This window comes from Physeter macrocephalus, chromosome 17 (genome assembly GCF_002837175.3).
Source record: "Physeter macrocephalus isolate SW-GA chromosome 17, ASM283717v5, whole genome shotgun sequence".
Classification (NCBI taxonomy): domain Eukaryota; kingdom Metazoa; phylum Chordata; class Mammalia; order Artiodactyla; family Physeteridae; genus Physeter; species Physeter macrocephalus.
The window spans coordinates 4,051,728-4,067,375 of NC_041230.1; the positions used below are offsets into that span (position 1 = coordinate 4,051,728).

The following is a 15,648-nucleotide window of genomic DNA, read 5'->3' on the forward strand; positions in this document are numbered from 1 at the left end:
TAAAGAATCCTCCTTCCAATGCAGGGCATGTGGATTTGAACCCTGGTCAGGGAACTAAGATCCCACATGCTGCGTGGTCAGAACTACTGGGCCTGTGTGCTGCAAACTGCAGAGCCCACACGCTCTGGAGCACATGCGCCACAGTTAGAGAGAGAAAACCCACACGCCACAACTAGAGAGAAACCCACGTGCCGCAATGAAAGATCCTGCATGCCACAACTAAGACTGGACACAGCCAAATATTAAAAAAAAAAAAATCAAAAACAAAAGAAATTTAAGACACAAATAGAGAAATGGATATAAATGAGGGACATTTTACAAAAGGATAAAGACAATAACAAAATTTGGGGAAAGTATTCAACTCATTTTCATAATAAAAAAATAACCTTAGGCTATAATCTTTCACCAAATAATAAGCTAAACATTTTCACCAAACTACCCAATGCTACAATGATGCAATTAAACCCATACATCTAGTCACCTGGTCATTGCTAGAGTCACTAGAACAGAAAACTCTCAGAGCCCAGCAGATTTTCACTTCCAGGGATACAGGTATCCCCAAAATGTACAGCCTTCACTAACATAAAGGTGCCTATTATAAGTATGTTTTTAACACCAAGAAATGTGACGCAACCTAACTGAGCAGTGGCACACGGAACATGGAACTCACGTGAAAACGCTGGTAAGCAGGACGGAATGCAAACTCTATTTCTACCACGTAAAACAACATATGTGTTCATCAGGGCTTGAAGGGCCTAAAGTTGTCGTTAACACATTGTGATTAAGAGTTATGATCTTCTATTCCTTTCCCAGACAGGTGACAGGATTACACTTTCTGAAAACCATTATTTTCAAAAGAAGTTTCTTTTCCTTCCTTGTGTATTGAAGAAATGGCCCTCCGCCCACGTCTTCTTGCAATCCGTCTGCCCACCCTCTCCAACCCAGACAAGGATTCTCTGGGGGGAACCCTCTCCTTTGCCTCTGTAAGGCCACGTTGGGAACTTCACAAGCTCTGGTTTATGCAAGTCATCCATGCACATGTCATCCCCTCCATGGGAGTAAATATTTGATGGCTGAGGACAGAAGTGTAAATTCCCTCCTTCTCCAATCGCCTGCCAATCAATGTCAAGCCGAGTGGCTCCCTCCTTCAATTTGTGGTTCTTACGGGAATGGATGCATCACGAAGTGAGTGGCCATCTGACCACGAACATCAGACCTTTGAAAGACAGCTCCAGAAACCCTCGGGGTCTGGAAGAGATCATTTAAGGAACCAAGCGGCTGATCCATGTCTGAGTGGCCAAGGACAGGAGCAGAGCTACAGGGAGGAGTTTTCAATCAAGAGAAGGTGGGGTGGGGGGCAAGGAGGAGGGGAGGGAGGAGGAGGAGGCGGGGGAGGAGAGGGGGAGGAGGGGGAGGGGAGGAGGAGGAGAGAACAGTGTAATTTTCAAAGCTCGGATCTCAGTCTTCTTTCCAGACCCGAGGACGTGGTGGGTTTTCTCTGTACGTTAGGGAGCATCTGGCCTCTTTGGTGAGAACTACACTCTGGCCTGCAGTGGCGTTCCCACCCCAGTCCTCCCGCGCTCACCTGGGGACGGGCCTCTTGCCAGCTCTCCTTTCACCACCCAGGGTTCCTTCCCAAGGTCCAGCAAAGAGACCAAGTCTGGCTCAGACACACAACGTCCTGCACATGGGAAAAGACAGGGGTTTCGGTCACACTCTTGGCATTCTTAAATGGCCAACCAATTCCTTGGCTTTGAAGGAAGAGTGCTTTATTACAGGAAGGACCAGGAAGAAAAGTGAAGAGTATTTTAAGGATATTGAAGATGATGCTTCAAGTATGACAAAGATACCAATTTTCAAATCTACAAACGTCACACTCTTAAGAATTGCGAGTAAAAATTCAACCCAGTGCTTTGGAAGACAACCCCGCCACCCCACCCCACCCCCAAACACACACACAATTCAAAACTGAGGAACGAAAATGGGGGCTCCTGAAGATTCAGATTTGGGAGAGGAACATCCTTACCTACTGCCCCCAGATTGTGGTCCTCCCACACGACATTCTTACAGAAACTCTTCCGAGTCGGGTCTGGCTGCTGGGAGACGTCTATGGCCATGTTCGTGATGGTCACCAAGCCCTGAAATGGTACAAACACGTTTTTCATCAAACCATGATCGTGAGCCCACGATGGCTCTGTGGGGTGGGCTGCATCCACATGCTGTGAGAGGCACTCTGTACCAAGAATTTTCACTAGGTTCTGAGTGATACCGGTCACATGATGACTGAGCTAGTTATGTCGTATATGTTTAGGGGGAAAGAAAAGAAAAATAGGGGAAACTGTTTGTGCCACGGAGAATCTATAATTTCTTGGAGGAGAATGAAGGTACAGAGGGTTTGGATTTTCTGAAGTTCACTGGAGGCTTCCTGACATTCAACACACGTTGTTCAATTAAGTCTGCAGAGGGTTTTTCTCTCATATGAAATCTCTGATGAAAAGGAAGGGATGAGATCCTATTCAAAGTTTTCTCACATCCATTACAAGTCGAACATTTCTGATTTAAACAGACTTGTTTACGACTTGCTGTGACCCAGTGTCCCCCCTTGTGTGTATCAAAACTGCAGGTACTCTCTCTTCTGGGGGGACACTCTGTCGGTAAGCAGCCCTGGATTCCAACGGAAACGTCTCCTACACTTACTGCAGACAAGATTGCTTTCCTGAGGAAGGGTTTCTTTGTGAAGGACACAAGGAAGCTCCCGGGAGTCATCAGCATTGCCTCTGTTAAGTGCCTTACCAGGAACCTCGCCAAGTATACCTCATGCAACTTATCTGTAAGCGTGTCTCCACCTCCATTTACACCCTGACTCACCAGATGCCTCTCCAACACAGCACTGTAACCCCAGTCTTCCCCTAGAACGGAGCACTCCAGACTGTAGGTCGTGGGCCTCTCCACTAGCACTGCCTGGGATGACTTTTCTTCACAGTTCTTCTTTGAAGATAACTCCTTGGTCTTTGGCAGAGCCCGTGAGTCTAAAAGATATTTTTAAGAAGGTAAATCTCTCTTCGATTACATACTAGTATGAAGAAATCTTCCAAAATGTAATCACATGGGAAAAAATCCTCAAAAAAAGTATACTGTTTTGAAAGCTGTTTTATATGACCAATTGGCCTTCCATTCCCAAATTTGTGTAGCTTTAATCCTAAAGGACACAATGTGAGTTTTCACACCTAAATGTTGACCAAGTAGTGCATGTTATGGTTTTAGCAGAAGACTGGAGAAAGAGATCGAAGTGCAGGAGGTGAGAGAGCTCACAGAGATTTAAATCTAAGATAAAATGTGGCCAAAATAGACAAAGAGGGGGCAGAGCCTATTGAAGGAAACGCTATATGATCCTTATCTCAGCGCTATTATGGAAGTCTCACTTTGACTCTTTCTCCATTTTATTTAGCAAAAATTTCTTCTCTCTCTTTTTTTTAAATAACGTCTTTTTTTTTTTTTTTGATTACAATGCTAACTAACCAATGTTCAGATCCTGGCCTTAAAAGTACAAGTCTTCAAAATCAACTACAGTCTCAGCAAGAGAGGAAGGGTCAACAGAAGGGGAAAAAACAGTTCTATCTCAGAAAACTAGCTCAGAGGATGTGATTTAGTACCATGATAAATGGAAAACTTTCCCCCAAAACGCCATTCCAGTTCTCCTGGGCCATACGATGACCCATGTGAGCCGTCACAGTTTGTAAACTGTCCTGTTGATACAAACTTTTCCGCCGAAATACGGTTTGAACAAAGAGGTCTTACAAGATTCTCAATTCTTTAGAAACGGTAGTCATTTCCTATTACAGGAACCTCCAAAAGAAATTTGTAATTCTGATTCCTTGTCTTACTTGGTTAACTTGCTATTCCAGAAACAGTGTTGTGGTTGAAGTCTCTGTACTCCCAAGTGGTATAAATATGATGATATCTGCATCACAACATCTGCAAGAACATTCCATCAAATCAGAATCAGTGTCCTTTCCTTCTGAGAGCCAATCGCCCACCTGTGCGCAGCCTGTTTGCACGGGGGAAGTCCGCCTGGACCCCAGACGGATCACGGCCCAAAACAAATCCTCTGCTGAACCACCAATCTCTTTCTTCTCGTTCTCACCTTTCTGCTCAAGGCTCTACTCCTGTGCCTTGTTTCCTTGGCTTGAAACCAGGAATGACTTTTTTCTTCCTCTTAAGTACCTATTTACACTAATCATATGTAGGACAGCACTTTCTACTGCACTTATGCGTACAGAAATGTCTTATCGCCCCTACAGGATGGTTAGTTTTCTAATAGCTTACGCTCATCTTCCCAGCCAGCACCTGGTGGGCTCACTCAAAGCTGAGGCGCAGTAACAATCAGTTAAAAGAAGTCTGTAAATGAAAGTCATTTCATCAAAGAGAAATAAGATAGTAAAACCTACATCAAAATCAGCCGAAGATTTTTAAAGAAAGTGACGACTGTGTAAGTGTGAAAGGCAAAAGGGTAAGATGGGTGCTGGGAAAACATGAGATCCAGAGGAGAGGACAAGAGTTGTAACATGACTTCCCTGGTGGTCCAGGGGTTAGGACCCTGCCTTCCACTGCAGGGGGGAGCGGGTTCGATCCCTGGTTGGGGAACTGAGATTCCAGAGGCTGCGTGGCATGGCCACAGAATCAAACAAACAAACAAACAAAAAAGTTACACTTGGTCGGGGGGAAGCAGAGGTGGAGAGAAGAGATGGGGAGGAGGAGAATTTGCAAAGCCCAGGCCTTGATTTTCCCTCCAGGCCAGAGGCTTAAGTCTGCTGATGATCTCAGGTGTCTGAGGGTGCGGAGCTGCGACCGCCACGGCCTCACCCCACTTGGGTCTCCCAGACTCACCTGAACATCCGCCTCTTGTCAACGTTCTCTTCGCCGCCCAGGGCTCCTTCCTCTGTTCCAATGAGGAGATCATTTTGGGCTTAGAAACACAAAGTCCTAAATATGTAAGAAGAAACGGGACGTGGTCATGCTGTGGGTCTGTCCTTGGCTTGAAGGAAGAGGATGGTGCAGGGTGTGGTGATGAGGAGGGAGGGAGGGGCCTTTACCCAGCGAGACCAGGCTCCTGTAGTTTTCCAGCATCACACTCCTGTACAGACTCCTCTGAGCAGAGTCCAACCACTCCCACTCTTCTGGGGAGAACTCTACAGCCACATCCCCAAATGTCACCAAGCTCTGAAACGACAAAACCACATTCTTGCTGGACCAGTGCTCAGGCCCTGCCCCCCAAATGCACACGTCGAAGCCCCAACCCCCCGTACCCAGAAGGTGACTGTATTTGGAGATGGGGCCTTCAAAGAGGTGATGAAAAGTTACATGAAGTCACACGGTTGGGCCCTGATCCAATCTGACTGGTATTCTTGTAAGAGGAGGAAGAAATCAGGGATGGGTGAGTGCAGAGGGAGGACCATGTGACAACAGAGCGAGAGGGCGACTGTCTGCAAGTCAACGAGAGACGCCTCAGGGGAAACCAACTCCGCTCACCCCTTGGTCTTAAACTTCTGTCCTCCAGAACGATATACTGTTCGTTGTTTTAGCTGCCCAGCCTGTGGTGTTCTCCTTATGGCAGTCCTTGCAAGTTAATATAGGGGCCTAAGGGTTACCCCCTCTTCCTTTTAGGTAGGAGATTATACATGTAAGGGAAAATACCCAGTGATGTGGAAATCTAGTTAATTACTGGACAGCGGGCCTCATTACATCGTAAACTTCAGAGAAAAGAGAAAAATAGAGAGCCTCTACCCTTGGAGCACTGGCAATTTTGTACTGGTGACAGGAGGTACACACAAGAGAAATATGTGACATCAATTAGAAACAATAAATAACGGAGGCTAAATTGTTCCACGCACAATAAGTACCAGAGCATTTTTTACCATGAGGACAGTCAAGTGCCCTGGGTCAGCACAAGAACGGGGAAATAGGAGCCACGGCTTTGGGAAAGATCCCCAGTGTTCTCATCACTTCCTGCAAGTAATGATAAGTCCTTCTTTCTCTCGGGGAAAAAAAAAAAAAAAAAAGAATGGGGAAATAAACCTGGAGGTGAACATCACATGACTAAACCCCAAACTGTGTTCTAAGGATTTGTTTGCTTTTAGTGTTCACCATATGTTGAATGTTCATTTAAAACAAACTAACCGAATTCTTTTTTCCTGAAATAAAGATGAGTGTATAATTAGAATGAAAAATACGATAAAGCTTTTCCTTAATAAGATGCCTTTGAGAATCAAGGTGTATTGTACACCACAGCGAATACAGCCAACATTTTATAATAGTTATAAGTGGAGTATAATCTTTAAAAATTGTGAATCACTATGTTGTCAACTACACCACAATTACAAAACAAGAATCAGGGTGCCATCTCAGAGAAGCGGGCAAGTATCAAGGAGACATTGCAAGCCCGTTTATGACTGGGTCTGCTACTCACGCACTGCTGGTGGAATTTTATGTAGCATAATTTTATGATTTCAGTGTACAATGCTGATACATCCTAATGTATTTTGAACATTTATTCAATTCAAACTCTGACCCCCAGAATCTGAGGCTAACAGAAGGTATATTTAAATATCTGGCAGCCTTGGGATTTTCAAAGCATAGACTCAAATCAGGAAGCAAAAAAGTCCAACTACCCCGAAGGCTGAATTCAGGACTCTGTCCACTCACCGGCTCTGAAACCTCAGCTAGTTACTTAACCCCTCTGTCTCAGTTACCCATGTTTAAAAGGGAAACATCAACAAAACCAACCTCACAGACCGTGACGTGGGTTAAAAAGGAGGGCACAAGCACGGCGCTCAGAATGTGAGGGGCCTTGTAAACGCCAAATGAACGTTCGCTGTGCTGACGCTTACCCACAGCTCAACCTTTCCGTTTAAATTCTACCAGCAACGAAAGCCCCTTGGAGATTTGGTATCTGTTGAATAATATATAATACTATCACACGTTTTTTAATTTGCACCAACTTTGAAGATTTTTAACCGAACTGTGTAAAGGGTTCTGTGAGTGGTATCTTGCTTTGTGTGAAGATGGTGAAGTCCCGATGCAGGGCTCTCCTAAGCGGGAGACGCCAAGGCCCCATAAAACACGGAAAACACCTGCTAATACTTGCGGGAAACAGCCGGGAACTGCTTAGTCAGCCTTGAGCAAAGACGTGCTCAAACGCAGGCCAGCTCACAGCGGCAAGTCCTCAAGTGAGCGCACCCAGCCTCCACGGCAGAGGAACGGGTTTGCTGGCTGAGTGACTGGCAGGAGTGCTTACCTCGCTAGGCAGGCTCGGCTCTCACTCCCCAGGTTGTTCACCCTGATCTGTTACTGCCCTGCATTGCGCACCAGCGGTTCCTTAAATGCCTTCAAGTTTTGAAAATTGCGCAAGACTCAGCAGTGGAAATCTTCAGGTATATGAAAACCCAAACATTTCGAAGCGTATGCCAAGTGACATAAGCCAGAGAGAAGGACAAAAACTGCATGATCGATCTCACCTATATGTGGAATCTAAAATAGTCCCAACTCTTAGAAATAGAGAGTAGAATGGTGGCTTGCAGGGGCCAGTGGAGGGGGAAATGAGGAGGTGATGATCGAAGAGTACAAAGTTTCAGTAATGCAGGATGAGTAAGTTCTGGAGTTCTAATGTACAGCACAGTGCCTATAGCTAAAAATACTGCACTGTATTCTTTTCTTTTTAGGCCACACCCCACGGCTTGTGGGATCTTAGTTCCCCAACCAGGGACTGAACCCGGGCCCTCAGCAGTGAAAGCGCGGAGTCCTAACCACTGGACCGGCAGGGAATTCCCCGCACTGAATTCTTCAAGTTGGCCAAAAAGGTAGGTCTTATGCTAAGTGCTTTCACTGCCAAAAAAGTAAGAATACTAAAGAGGGAAGGGAGGAAACTTTGGGAACTGATAGATAAGTCTATGGCCTTGATGGGGGTGCTGGTTCCATGAGTATATATTTATCCTCAAACTCAGCGAGTTGTACATATTTAAAATATGCAGCTTTCCATGTGTCAATCTTGCCTCAACAAAGTGGTTTAAAAACAAACAAAACATTTCAATGCAGATTTTTTTTTTTGGCAAACATTTTCAATTGCGTTCAAAGACATAGGTGCTGAGACAGAGGCTACTTTTCTGCTTCTTTTCTGACCCAATTCTAAAAGATGGGTTTTGGGGACTTCCCTGGTGGTCCAGTGGGTAAGACTCCGTGCTCCCAACGCAGGGGCCCGGGTTCAATTCCACATGCATGCCACAACTAAGAGTTTGCACGCCACAACAAAGATACCACGTGCGGCAACTGAGACCTGGCACAGCATGAATGAATGAATGAATGAATGAATGATGGGTTTTTGCAGATTCCAATCTTATAATTCTAACCGCCTGCTCCTTGGCTGGGAAGTCTTGCACTTATTTTTTTCAGATATTCAAATAGCTTTCAGATATTCCTTACTAAATGAAACAAAATATATACATTATATGTATATAAATTATATACAAATTACAGTATCTTTTAAAATATCTTCACAGGATCTTTACAGTAACTTTATAAGTCTGTTGGAGCCAGAGAAAATGTTGCCTATTTTTCTAGCATTTGTTACTACTTTGCTATTGGTAAAACTGGAATTTGGGGGCCCTTAAAGAGAAGAATACAAGTTCAAATATTTTCTTACACTTGGCAACTGGGTTTTTTTGGTTTTGATTTTTCTTCTTAATAAGAAACATCCCCTTCCCCATCCCTCCAATCCCATGTTCCAGAGGGACCCCAAAGTAACAGTATGTGCATATCCTTTTAAGACATTTTCCCAGTTTATACAGATTGCTCCTTATATACAGAATCAATGACTTTTGTTAGCTCTTTGTCTGAATGTTTGTGTCCCCCTAAACTTCCTATGTTGACATCCTAATGCCCTGTGCGATGGTATTTGGAGGTGGGGGCCTCTGGGAGGCCCACCCTCATGAATGGGATTAGTGTCCTTACAGATGAGGCCCCAGAGACCTCCCCAGCCCCTTCCACCCTGTGAGGACACAGCGAGAATGTGCAGGTCCTGGTCCTATTCCTGTTGCCATCATACAGATGTGTAGACTTTCAAGTGGGTTTCACAGGGTCATACTACACCACAGAGAAAACATACAGGTACAGAATCTGTACTGATAATATGAAATTGATCTGGTGCTTTTTTTTTTTTTTTGATCTGGTGCTTTAACTCTCAATCATAATAAAGACGAGATAAACTTTAAAAACAAATAAAACCCAAAAAGCAACCTTATCCTTACAGAAAAATACTTTGTGTTAACATTTTACAGGAAAAAACGAGTAAAAAGTATTTTACAGGAGGGACTTCTCTGGTGGTCCAGTGGTTAGGACTCCATGCTCCCAATGCAGGGGGCCCAGGTTCGATCCCTGGTCGGGGAATTAGATCCCACAAGCCTCAACTAAAGATCACACACACCACAACTAAGACCCGGTGCAGCCAAACAAATGAATAAAAATTAAAACAAACAAACTACAGTTTCAAAAAAAAAGTACTTTACAGGAAAAAAAAATGCATCAAAGGGGTTTTTTTTGTTCAATTCAATTCAGTGAATTTTTTAAATACACAAATGAAAAGTCTGTAATATTTTTTTTGAGGGGGTTAAAGTCTACTTTTTTTTAAAGTAAAAAAGCAAAATCTAGAATTCTAGCTTTTGAGACCCTACTGCTGTTCCATCCACATATAATTTTTAAAGTATTTTGCTTTCATGTAACTTTGGTAAACTTTAATCCACAAGGAAAGAAAAACTTCTGGGAATATACTCATAGAAAGTAATCAGAGATAATGCACATTTTCAGCTATAAAAAGTATCATTGTAATGCTATATTAAATAGTGAAACATTGGCTCCAGGAGAACTTTAAGACTACATTCACACATTCATCCACCACATATTTTCCGTATCAGGCGTTGGGGCAAAAGTATCCAAAATCCCTGCCTGTGTCAAATGTACTTTGTGGTACAAGAGAATCAGACAAGAGAAACCCAGATAAACTAAGTATATAGTAGGTTGAAAAGTGCTAGGAATCTTAAAAAGTAAAGCAAGGAAGAGGAATGTGAGGAATTTGGGTGGGAGGCTCTGAAATTTTAGACACAGTGATCAGGAAAACGAGAAGGCAACTTTTGAGAAAGCAAAGTGAGTGATGGGGGAGTGTGGTAGCACACGTCAGAGTTCAGGGGGCCGGGTCACTCGGGGTCCTGTCAGTCACATTAAGGATCTGGCCTTCATTTGGGAAAGCCATTGGGGCGTTCGAGCAGAGAGTGACAGAACAGACTCCTCCTGGCTGCTGCACTGGGAAGCGACCATGGGGAGCATAAGTAGAAGGGGCCAACGGTAAGATAATGAGGACCGAGGCGGTGGTGGCAGTGGTGATAATTGTCAGATTCTGGGTACAACATGAAAACAGTGCTGACAGGATTTGCAAATAGACCAAACGTGGGAGGTGAGGGCAAGAGAGGAGACAAGAATGACAGCAGAGCTTTTGGCCTAAGTAACTCAGAGCATGAAACCGCCACAAAGACAGAGACAATTGTCGGGGGGAACCCCAGGAACCTGGGTCTTGACGTGTTAGGTTTGTGTTACCTATTCGAGGTTCACGTGGAGGAGTCCAGTTGGACACAGAGGCCTGGAGCTCAGAGGCGAGCTTTGGGCTGGAAATGAGGATTGGGAGAAGCCAGTGCTTGGCTAGTCTGTGCAGACAAGAACGGGCTGACCTCCCCAAGGAAAGTGCTGCAGACAGACAAGAGGAGAGAGCCAAGTACAGAGCCCAGAGGCACAGGGACAGCTGTAGGTCAGGAGGATGAGGAGGAACCAGCAGTGAAAGCTGAGAAGTCAGGAAGGTGGGAGGGCCAGGGCGAGCTCTTTCAGAGGGTGGCAGTTACCTGTTTTTGTAAGTAAAATTTTATTGGAACACAACCCCATCCAATCACTTACATATTGTCTGTGGCTGCTTTAGCTCTAGAAGGCAGAGGGAAGTAGCTGCAGCAGAGACCTCAAAGCCTGCAAAGCCTAAAATATTTACTACCTGGCCCTTTACAGTGAAAGCCTGCCAACCCCTGAACTATTTCAAAAGCCAACGGTCGTCAAGTGCCAAAGATAATCAAGAAAGACGAAGAACTGAGCACTGCCTTTGGTAATGTGGATGGAGATCACCGGTAATCTATGCAGTCTGGGCAACTGGAACCCAGCTCATACGTTTATGAGCTAGCGATCACATATTTAGGAGACACAGCGGACAGAAACAAACAATTTCTTAGCATTCTAAGAAGCAATGCAATCAGGTGAGGAAAAGACAGCCTTCCTTATTGCACCAGGGCTGCCCTTTCCTCTTCTGTCTGCCAAACCTCTCCTCTCCCTTCAAAACATGGGGCTCAGAAATCAACTCCTTACTCTTCCCCGACAGGCAGCTAGGAGCCAAGAGTTCCTCACGCCCACTCTCACAGTACCTGGTCCTAAAACTCACACTCAGAACCTTGTATGCTTCCATGACTTTCCACCCACAGGCTATGAGCTCCTTGGGAGCAGGGGCTGGGGCTTAGCCATCTGTCTCTCCAGGGACTGGCACAAAGACAATACCAAACACACCAGGTACAACACAAGGGGCTGTCCTGTTTGCGCTAAGGAGTATCTTTCTGCTCCGTCAGAGTCCCTCTGAGAAAAACTGTACAGGGAGGGGCTGAATCGTTTCTTCAATGAAGAACGAACTCTGAGTGGGATGAAGAGGAAGCAGGGAGGGAGGCCCTGGGCTGTCCCTGTAGCCCATCACTCACCAAAACGTGAGGAAATGGGAACCAGCTCCCCTGACAGGTCTCTTAGATTGAAAACTTTCAAAAGAAAATAAACATTATTACGTCCTGAAAAGCAAGCTTGCATTTCAGAGAGGAGAGAGGAAATGCCAACTCACCTGGGAGGTGGCTTGCCGTTCAATTCCTGTCCCTGCCGCCTCCTGCTTGGGTCTCCTCACCTGGACGAAGGCCGTGTCCCTGGAATGCAGAGCTGGGGGAAGAGAGAGAAGTAGCTACAGGCCAGATCTACACCAAGCTCCTTTCCTGCTGAGTCTTAAACGACAGCTGTAAATCAGAAACGGATTCAACAAGTGGAGCGTCAAATGCTCGAGCATGAGTAGGATGGAACAAGTTTTGAAGGGTCACCTGGGATGTGGTCGCTACTCTACTAGGGGCTCTCACGGGTAGGGAGGAGGGGTTTCTTCTCCCTAGGAGCCCTGAAACAGGGAGGTGTCCGGTTAGAGTGATCCTGTACCGCGGACTGATGCTCTCGGGTTGAATTTCCAGGCCTTTGGATGCCCCCATCCAACAGCCCCGGAGCCCAGGGACGCCATTCACCAGCACTTGGGCCCCGAGAGGCCTCCGGTCCCAGACCCCACCCTCCCCTCATCCTGAGGGGATGAATTCATCCCCGTCCACCCGCCGGGCCACCTGTCACATTCACCTCTGTTCTCAGGCCCCGTGGTCGCCGCTCCCCGCTGGCCCCTGGATGTGAGGCCACTCCTTGCGTGCGGCCTTCCCCGGGCAGGGCAAGGGAAAGCGACCGGGGTCCCCGCGCTCCGGCCGCGGCCCGCTCCTGGCTTTGTGCGGGGGACGCCTCGCCGCGGCGGGGATCCCAGGCCGCGGGCCCGCGCGCTCGCCGCACCCCGCATGTCACCACCGTGCGCGCACACGCCCCCAGGGTCGCGCAAACACACCCAGCCCGCCCGGGCACGCCGGGCACCCAGCGGGCCCCGCCCGGCCGGCCGCCGAGCCCGCTACCCTGCCTGGCCAGCTGGAACCCAGGCGGCGGGCCGCCGCCGGAAGTGGGCGTGTCCGTCAGCCGCGGCGCCCTCTGGGAAACGGAGTCCCGGTCGGCGTCCCGGCGGCGCCAAGAGGAGCGCGGGCGGGGAGGAGAGGGCCCGTCTGGGCCTACACAGCGTCCGTCGACTCGGCCCCAAGTCAACGGCTCCTGGCCCTTCCGGACCGCGGCTGCCCAGGTGGTTATCCACACAGGAACCGAGTCTGGCCGGAAGTACAAGCCGCGCCGCTAGACAGGACAGAGCCCCAAGGGCTTCTGGGAGTCGCTCCCGGCTTGGAGCGCGCAGGAGCAGTTGCAAGCCGGGGCGGGGCTTATGGCGAGGGGCGGGGCCGCAGGCGACGTTGATGATGTCTCTGGGCGGGGCAGGTAGTGTGGTCCTTAGAGTTCCTTTAATTTCCTCTTTGATTTCCTCCTTGACCCATTGGTTTTTTAGTAGCATGTTGTTTATTCTCCATGTAATTGGGTTTTTTCTCATTTTTTTTTCCTGTGGTTGATCTCTAGTTTCATGCTCTTGTGGTCAGAAAAGGTGTTTGAAATAATTTCTATACTCTTAAATTTGTTGAGGCTTGTTTTATGCCCTTGTATGTAATCAATCCTAGAGAATTTTCCATGTGCACTTGAAAAGAATGTGTATTCTGGTTTTTTTTGGATGTAATGTCCTGAAAATATCAACTAAGTCTAACTGTTCTATTGTATCATTTAGGATCTCTGTTGCCTTAGATTTTCTGTCTGGAAGATCTGTCCATTGATGTGAATGGGGTGTTGTAGTCCCACTGATTTCCCCCTTTATGTCTGTTAGTATTTATTTTATGCATTTGGGTGCTCCTATATTGGTGCATATACGTTGACGAGTGATATCCTCTTCTTTTATCATTATATAGTGTCCTTCTTTATCTTTCCTCTGTTTATAGCCTCTGTTTTATTTTGCGGTACGCGGGCCTCTCACCGTTGTGGCCTCTTCCGTTGCGGAGCACAGGCTCCAGACGCGCAGGCTCAGCGGCCATGGCTCACAGGCCTAGCCGCCCCGCGGCATGTGGGATCCTCCCGGACTGGGGCACGAACCTGTGTCCCCTGCATCGGCAGGCGGACTCTCAACCACTGCGCCACCAGGGAAGCCCTATAGCCTCTGTTTTGTTTGATATGAGTATTGTGACCCCTGCTTTCTTGTCATTTCCATTTGCATGAACTATCTTTTTCCATCCCCTCACTTTCAATCTATGTGTGTCCTTTGCCCCAAAGTGGGTCTCTTGTGGGCAGTATATTGTAGGCTTTTTTTTTTTAATCCAACTTGCCACTCTATGTCTTTTGATTGGAACATTTAGTCCATTATTATTTAAGGTAATTATTGATAGATATGTACTTATTGCCATTTTAAACCTTGTTTTCCCATTGATTTTGTATTTCTTCTTGTTCCTTTCTGTTTTTCCTTTTGTGGTTTGATGATTTTCGTTTGTATTATGCTTGTGTTCTCTTCTTTTTGGTTTTTGTGAATCTATTGTATGTTTTTCAAGTATGTTAACCCCTTCCTATATCTACTTGCTTGGACTGGTAGTCATATAAGCTGAAACACATTCTGAAAAAAAAAACCCACTACATTTTCTTACTCTCCTCCCCCACATTGTAAGATTTTGATGTCCTCTTTTACATCTGCATTCATTGTGGTTATCAGCACTTTCACAGAAAATTTTGCAGAAATTTTTTTGATTTTTAAAAAAACCTGTGCACTGGCTTATTTAAGTGATTTACTTAACAGTTGTGATTTTCTCTTTCCTATAGAGTCTTGCTGCTTTTCTATTTAGAGAAGGCCTTTCAATATTTCCTTTGGGCTAGGTTTAGTATTGCTGTATTCTTTTACTTTTTGCTTGTCTGCGAATTTATCTCTTCTTCTATTCTATTCTTATTCTAAATAATCTTGCTGGGTAGAGTATCCTAGGTTGCAGATTTTTCCCTTTCAGGACTTTGAATGTATCTTGCCACTCCCTTCTAACCTGCAACGTTTCTGTAGAGAAATTACCTGATAGCCTTATGGGGGTTCCCTTGTAATTAACATTGTTTTTCTTTTGCTCCCTTTAGAATCCCCTCTTTAACTTTTGCCATTTTAATTATGATGTGTCTTGGTGTAGGTCTGTTTGGGTTCATCTTGTTTGGGACCCTCTGTGCTTCCTGTACCTGGATATGTTTCCTTCTTTAGGTTTGGGAAATTTTCAGCCATAATTTCTTCAAATACATTTTCAATCCCCTTTTCTCTTTCTTCTCCTTCTGGTATCCCTATTTTGCATATATTGGCATGCTTTATATTATCCCATAGGTCTCTTATATTGCTTTCTTCTTTTTTTTCTTCATTTGGCTTTCTGTCTGCTGTTATGATTAGGAGATTTCCATTATTCTATCTTCCAGATCACTTATTCATTCTTTTCCATATTCAATCTGCTACTTATTGTCTTTAGCTCAGCTTTCATCTCACGAAATGAATTTTTAAATTTTTCTTGGTTTCTTTTATAGGTTCTAGTTTCTTTTTACAGTAATCTGCATTTCTATCAATAGCTCTTCTTAATTCCTTCAGTATTTTCATTATCTCCTTTTTAAAATTCAGTGTCTGTTAGACTGAGGAGGTCTGTTTCATTGTTTGTTCTTTCAGGGGAATTCTCTTGATCTTTTAATCGGGAGTGATGCCTCTGCTTCTTCATTTTACTTATATTTCTCTTACCCTATGGGTTTAGGAGGAACAGTTATCTACTGTGGTCTTAAAGGGCTTTTTTTTTTTTTTTATGGTGGCTAAACATGCTG

The 15,648-nt window shown here is 45.5% G+C and overlaps 1 protein-coding gene and 1 non-coding gene across 3 annotated transcripts in view; one reads left to right on the top strand and one right to left on the bottom strand.

Moving 5' to 3' along the window:
• LOC102994043 (zinc finger protein 470) overlaps nucleotides 1-12,822 on the bottom strand; it is a 35,508-nt gene extending 22,686 nt beyond the window's left edge. The window contains exons 1-7 of one of the 2 annotated variants that reach the window (XM_024117000.3): nucleotides 12,505-12,822; nucleotides 11,960-12,051; nucleotides 5,094-5,220; nucleotides 4,888-4,983; nucleotides 2,869-3,029; nucleotides 2,027-2,138; nucleotides 1,586-1,681 (exon numbers count right to left, since the gene is read on the bottom strand). In XM_024117000.3, the coding sequence (XP_023972768.1) occupies nucleotides 1,586-1,681; nucleotides 2,027-2,138; nucleotides 2,869-3,029; nucleotides 4,888-4,983; nucleotides 5,094-5,220; nucleotides 11,960-12,051; nucleotides 12,505-12,712 (892 nt within the window). In that variant the 5' untranslated portion in view covers nucleotides 12,713-12,822. The remainder of the gene's footprint in view (nucleotides 1-1,585; nucleotides 1,682-2,026; nucleotides 2,139-2,868; nucleotides 3,030-4,887; nucleotides 4,984-5,093; nucleotides 5,221-11,959; nucleotides 12,052-12,504) is intronic. The other variant, XM_024117001.3, reaches the window with a different exon arrangement.
• Nucleotides 9,366-9,438, top strand: TRNAW-CCA (transfer RNA tryptophan (anticodon CCA)). Its single transcript has one exon. It is a non-coding gene; the product is annotated as a tRNA-Trp (tRNA).
• Nucleotides 12,823-15,648: the final 2,826 nt, after the last annotated feature.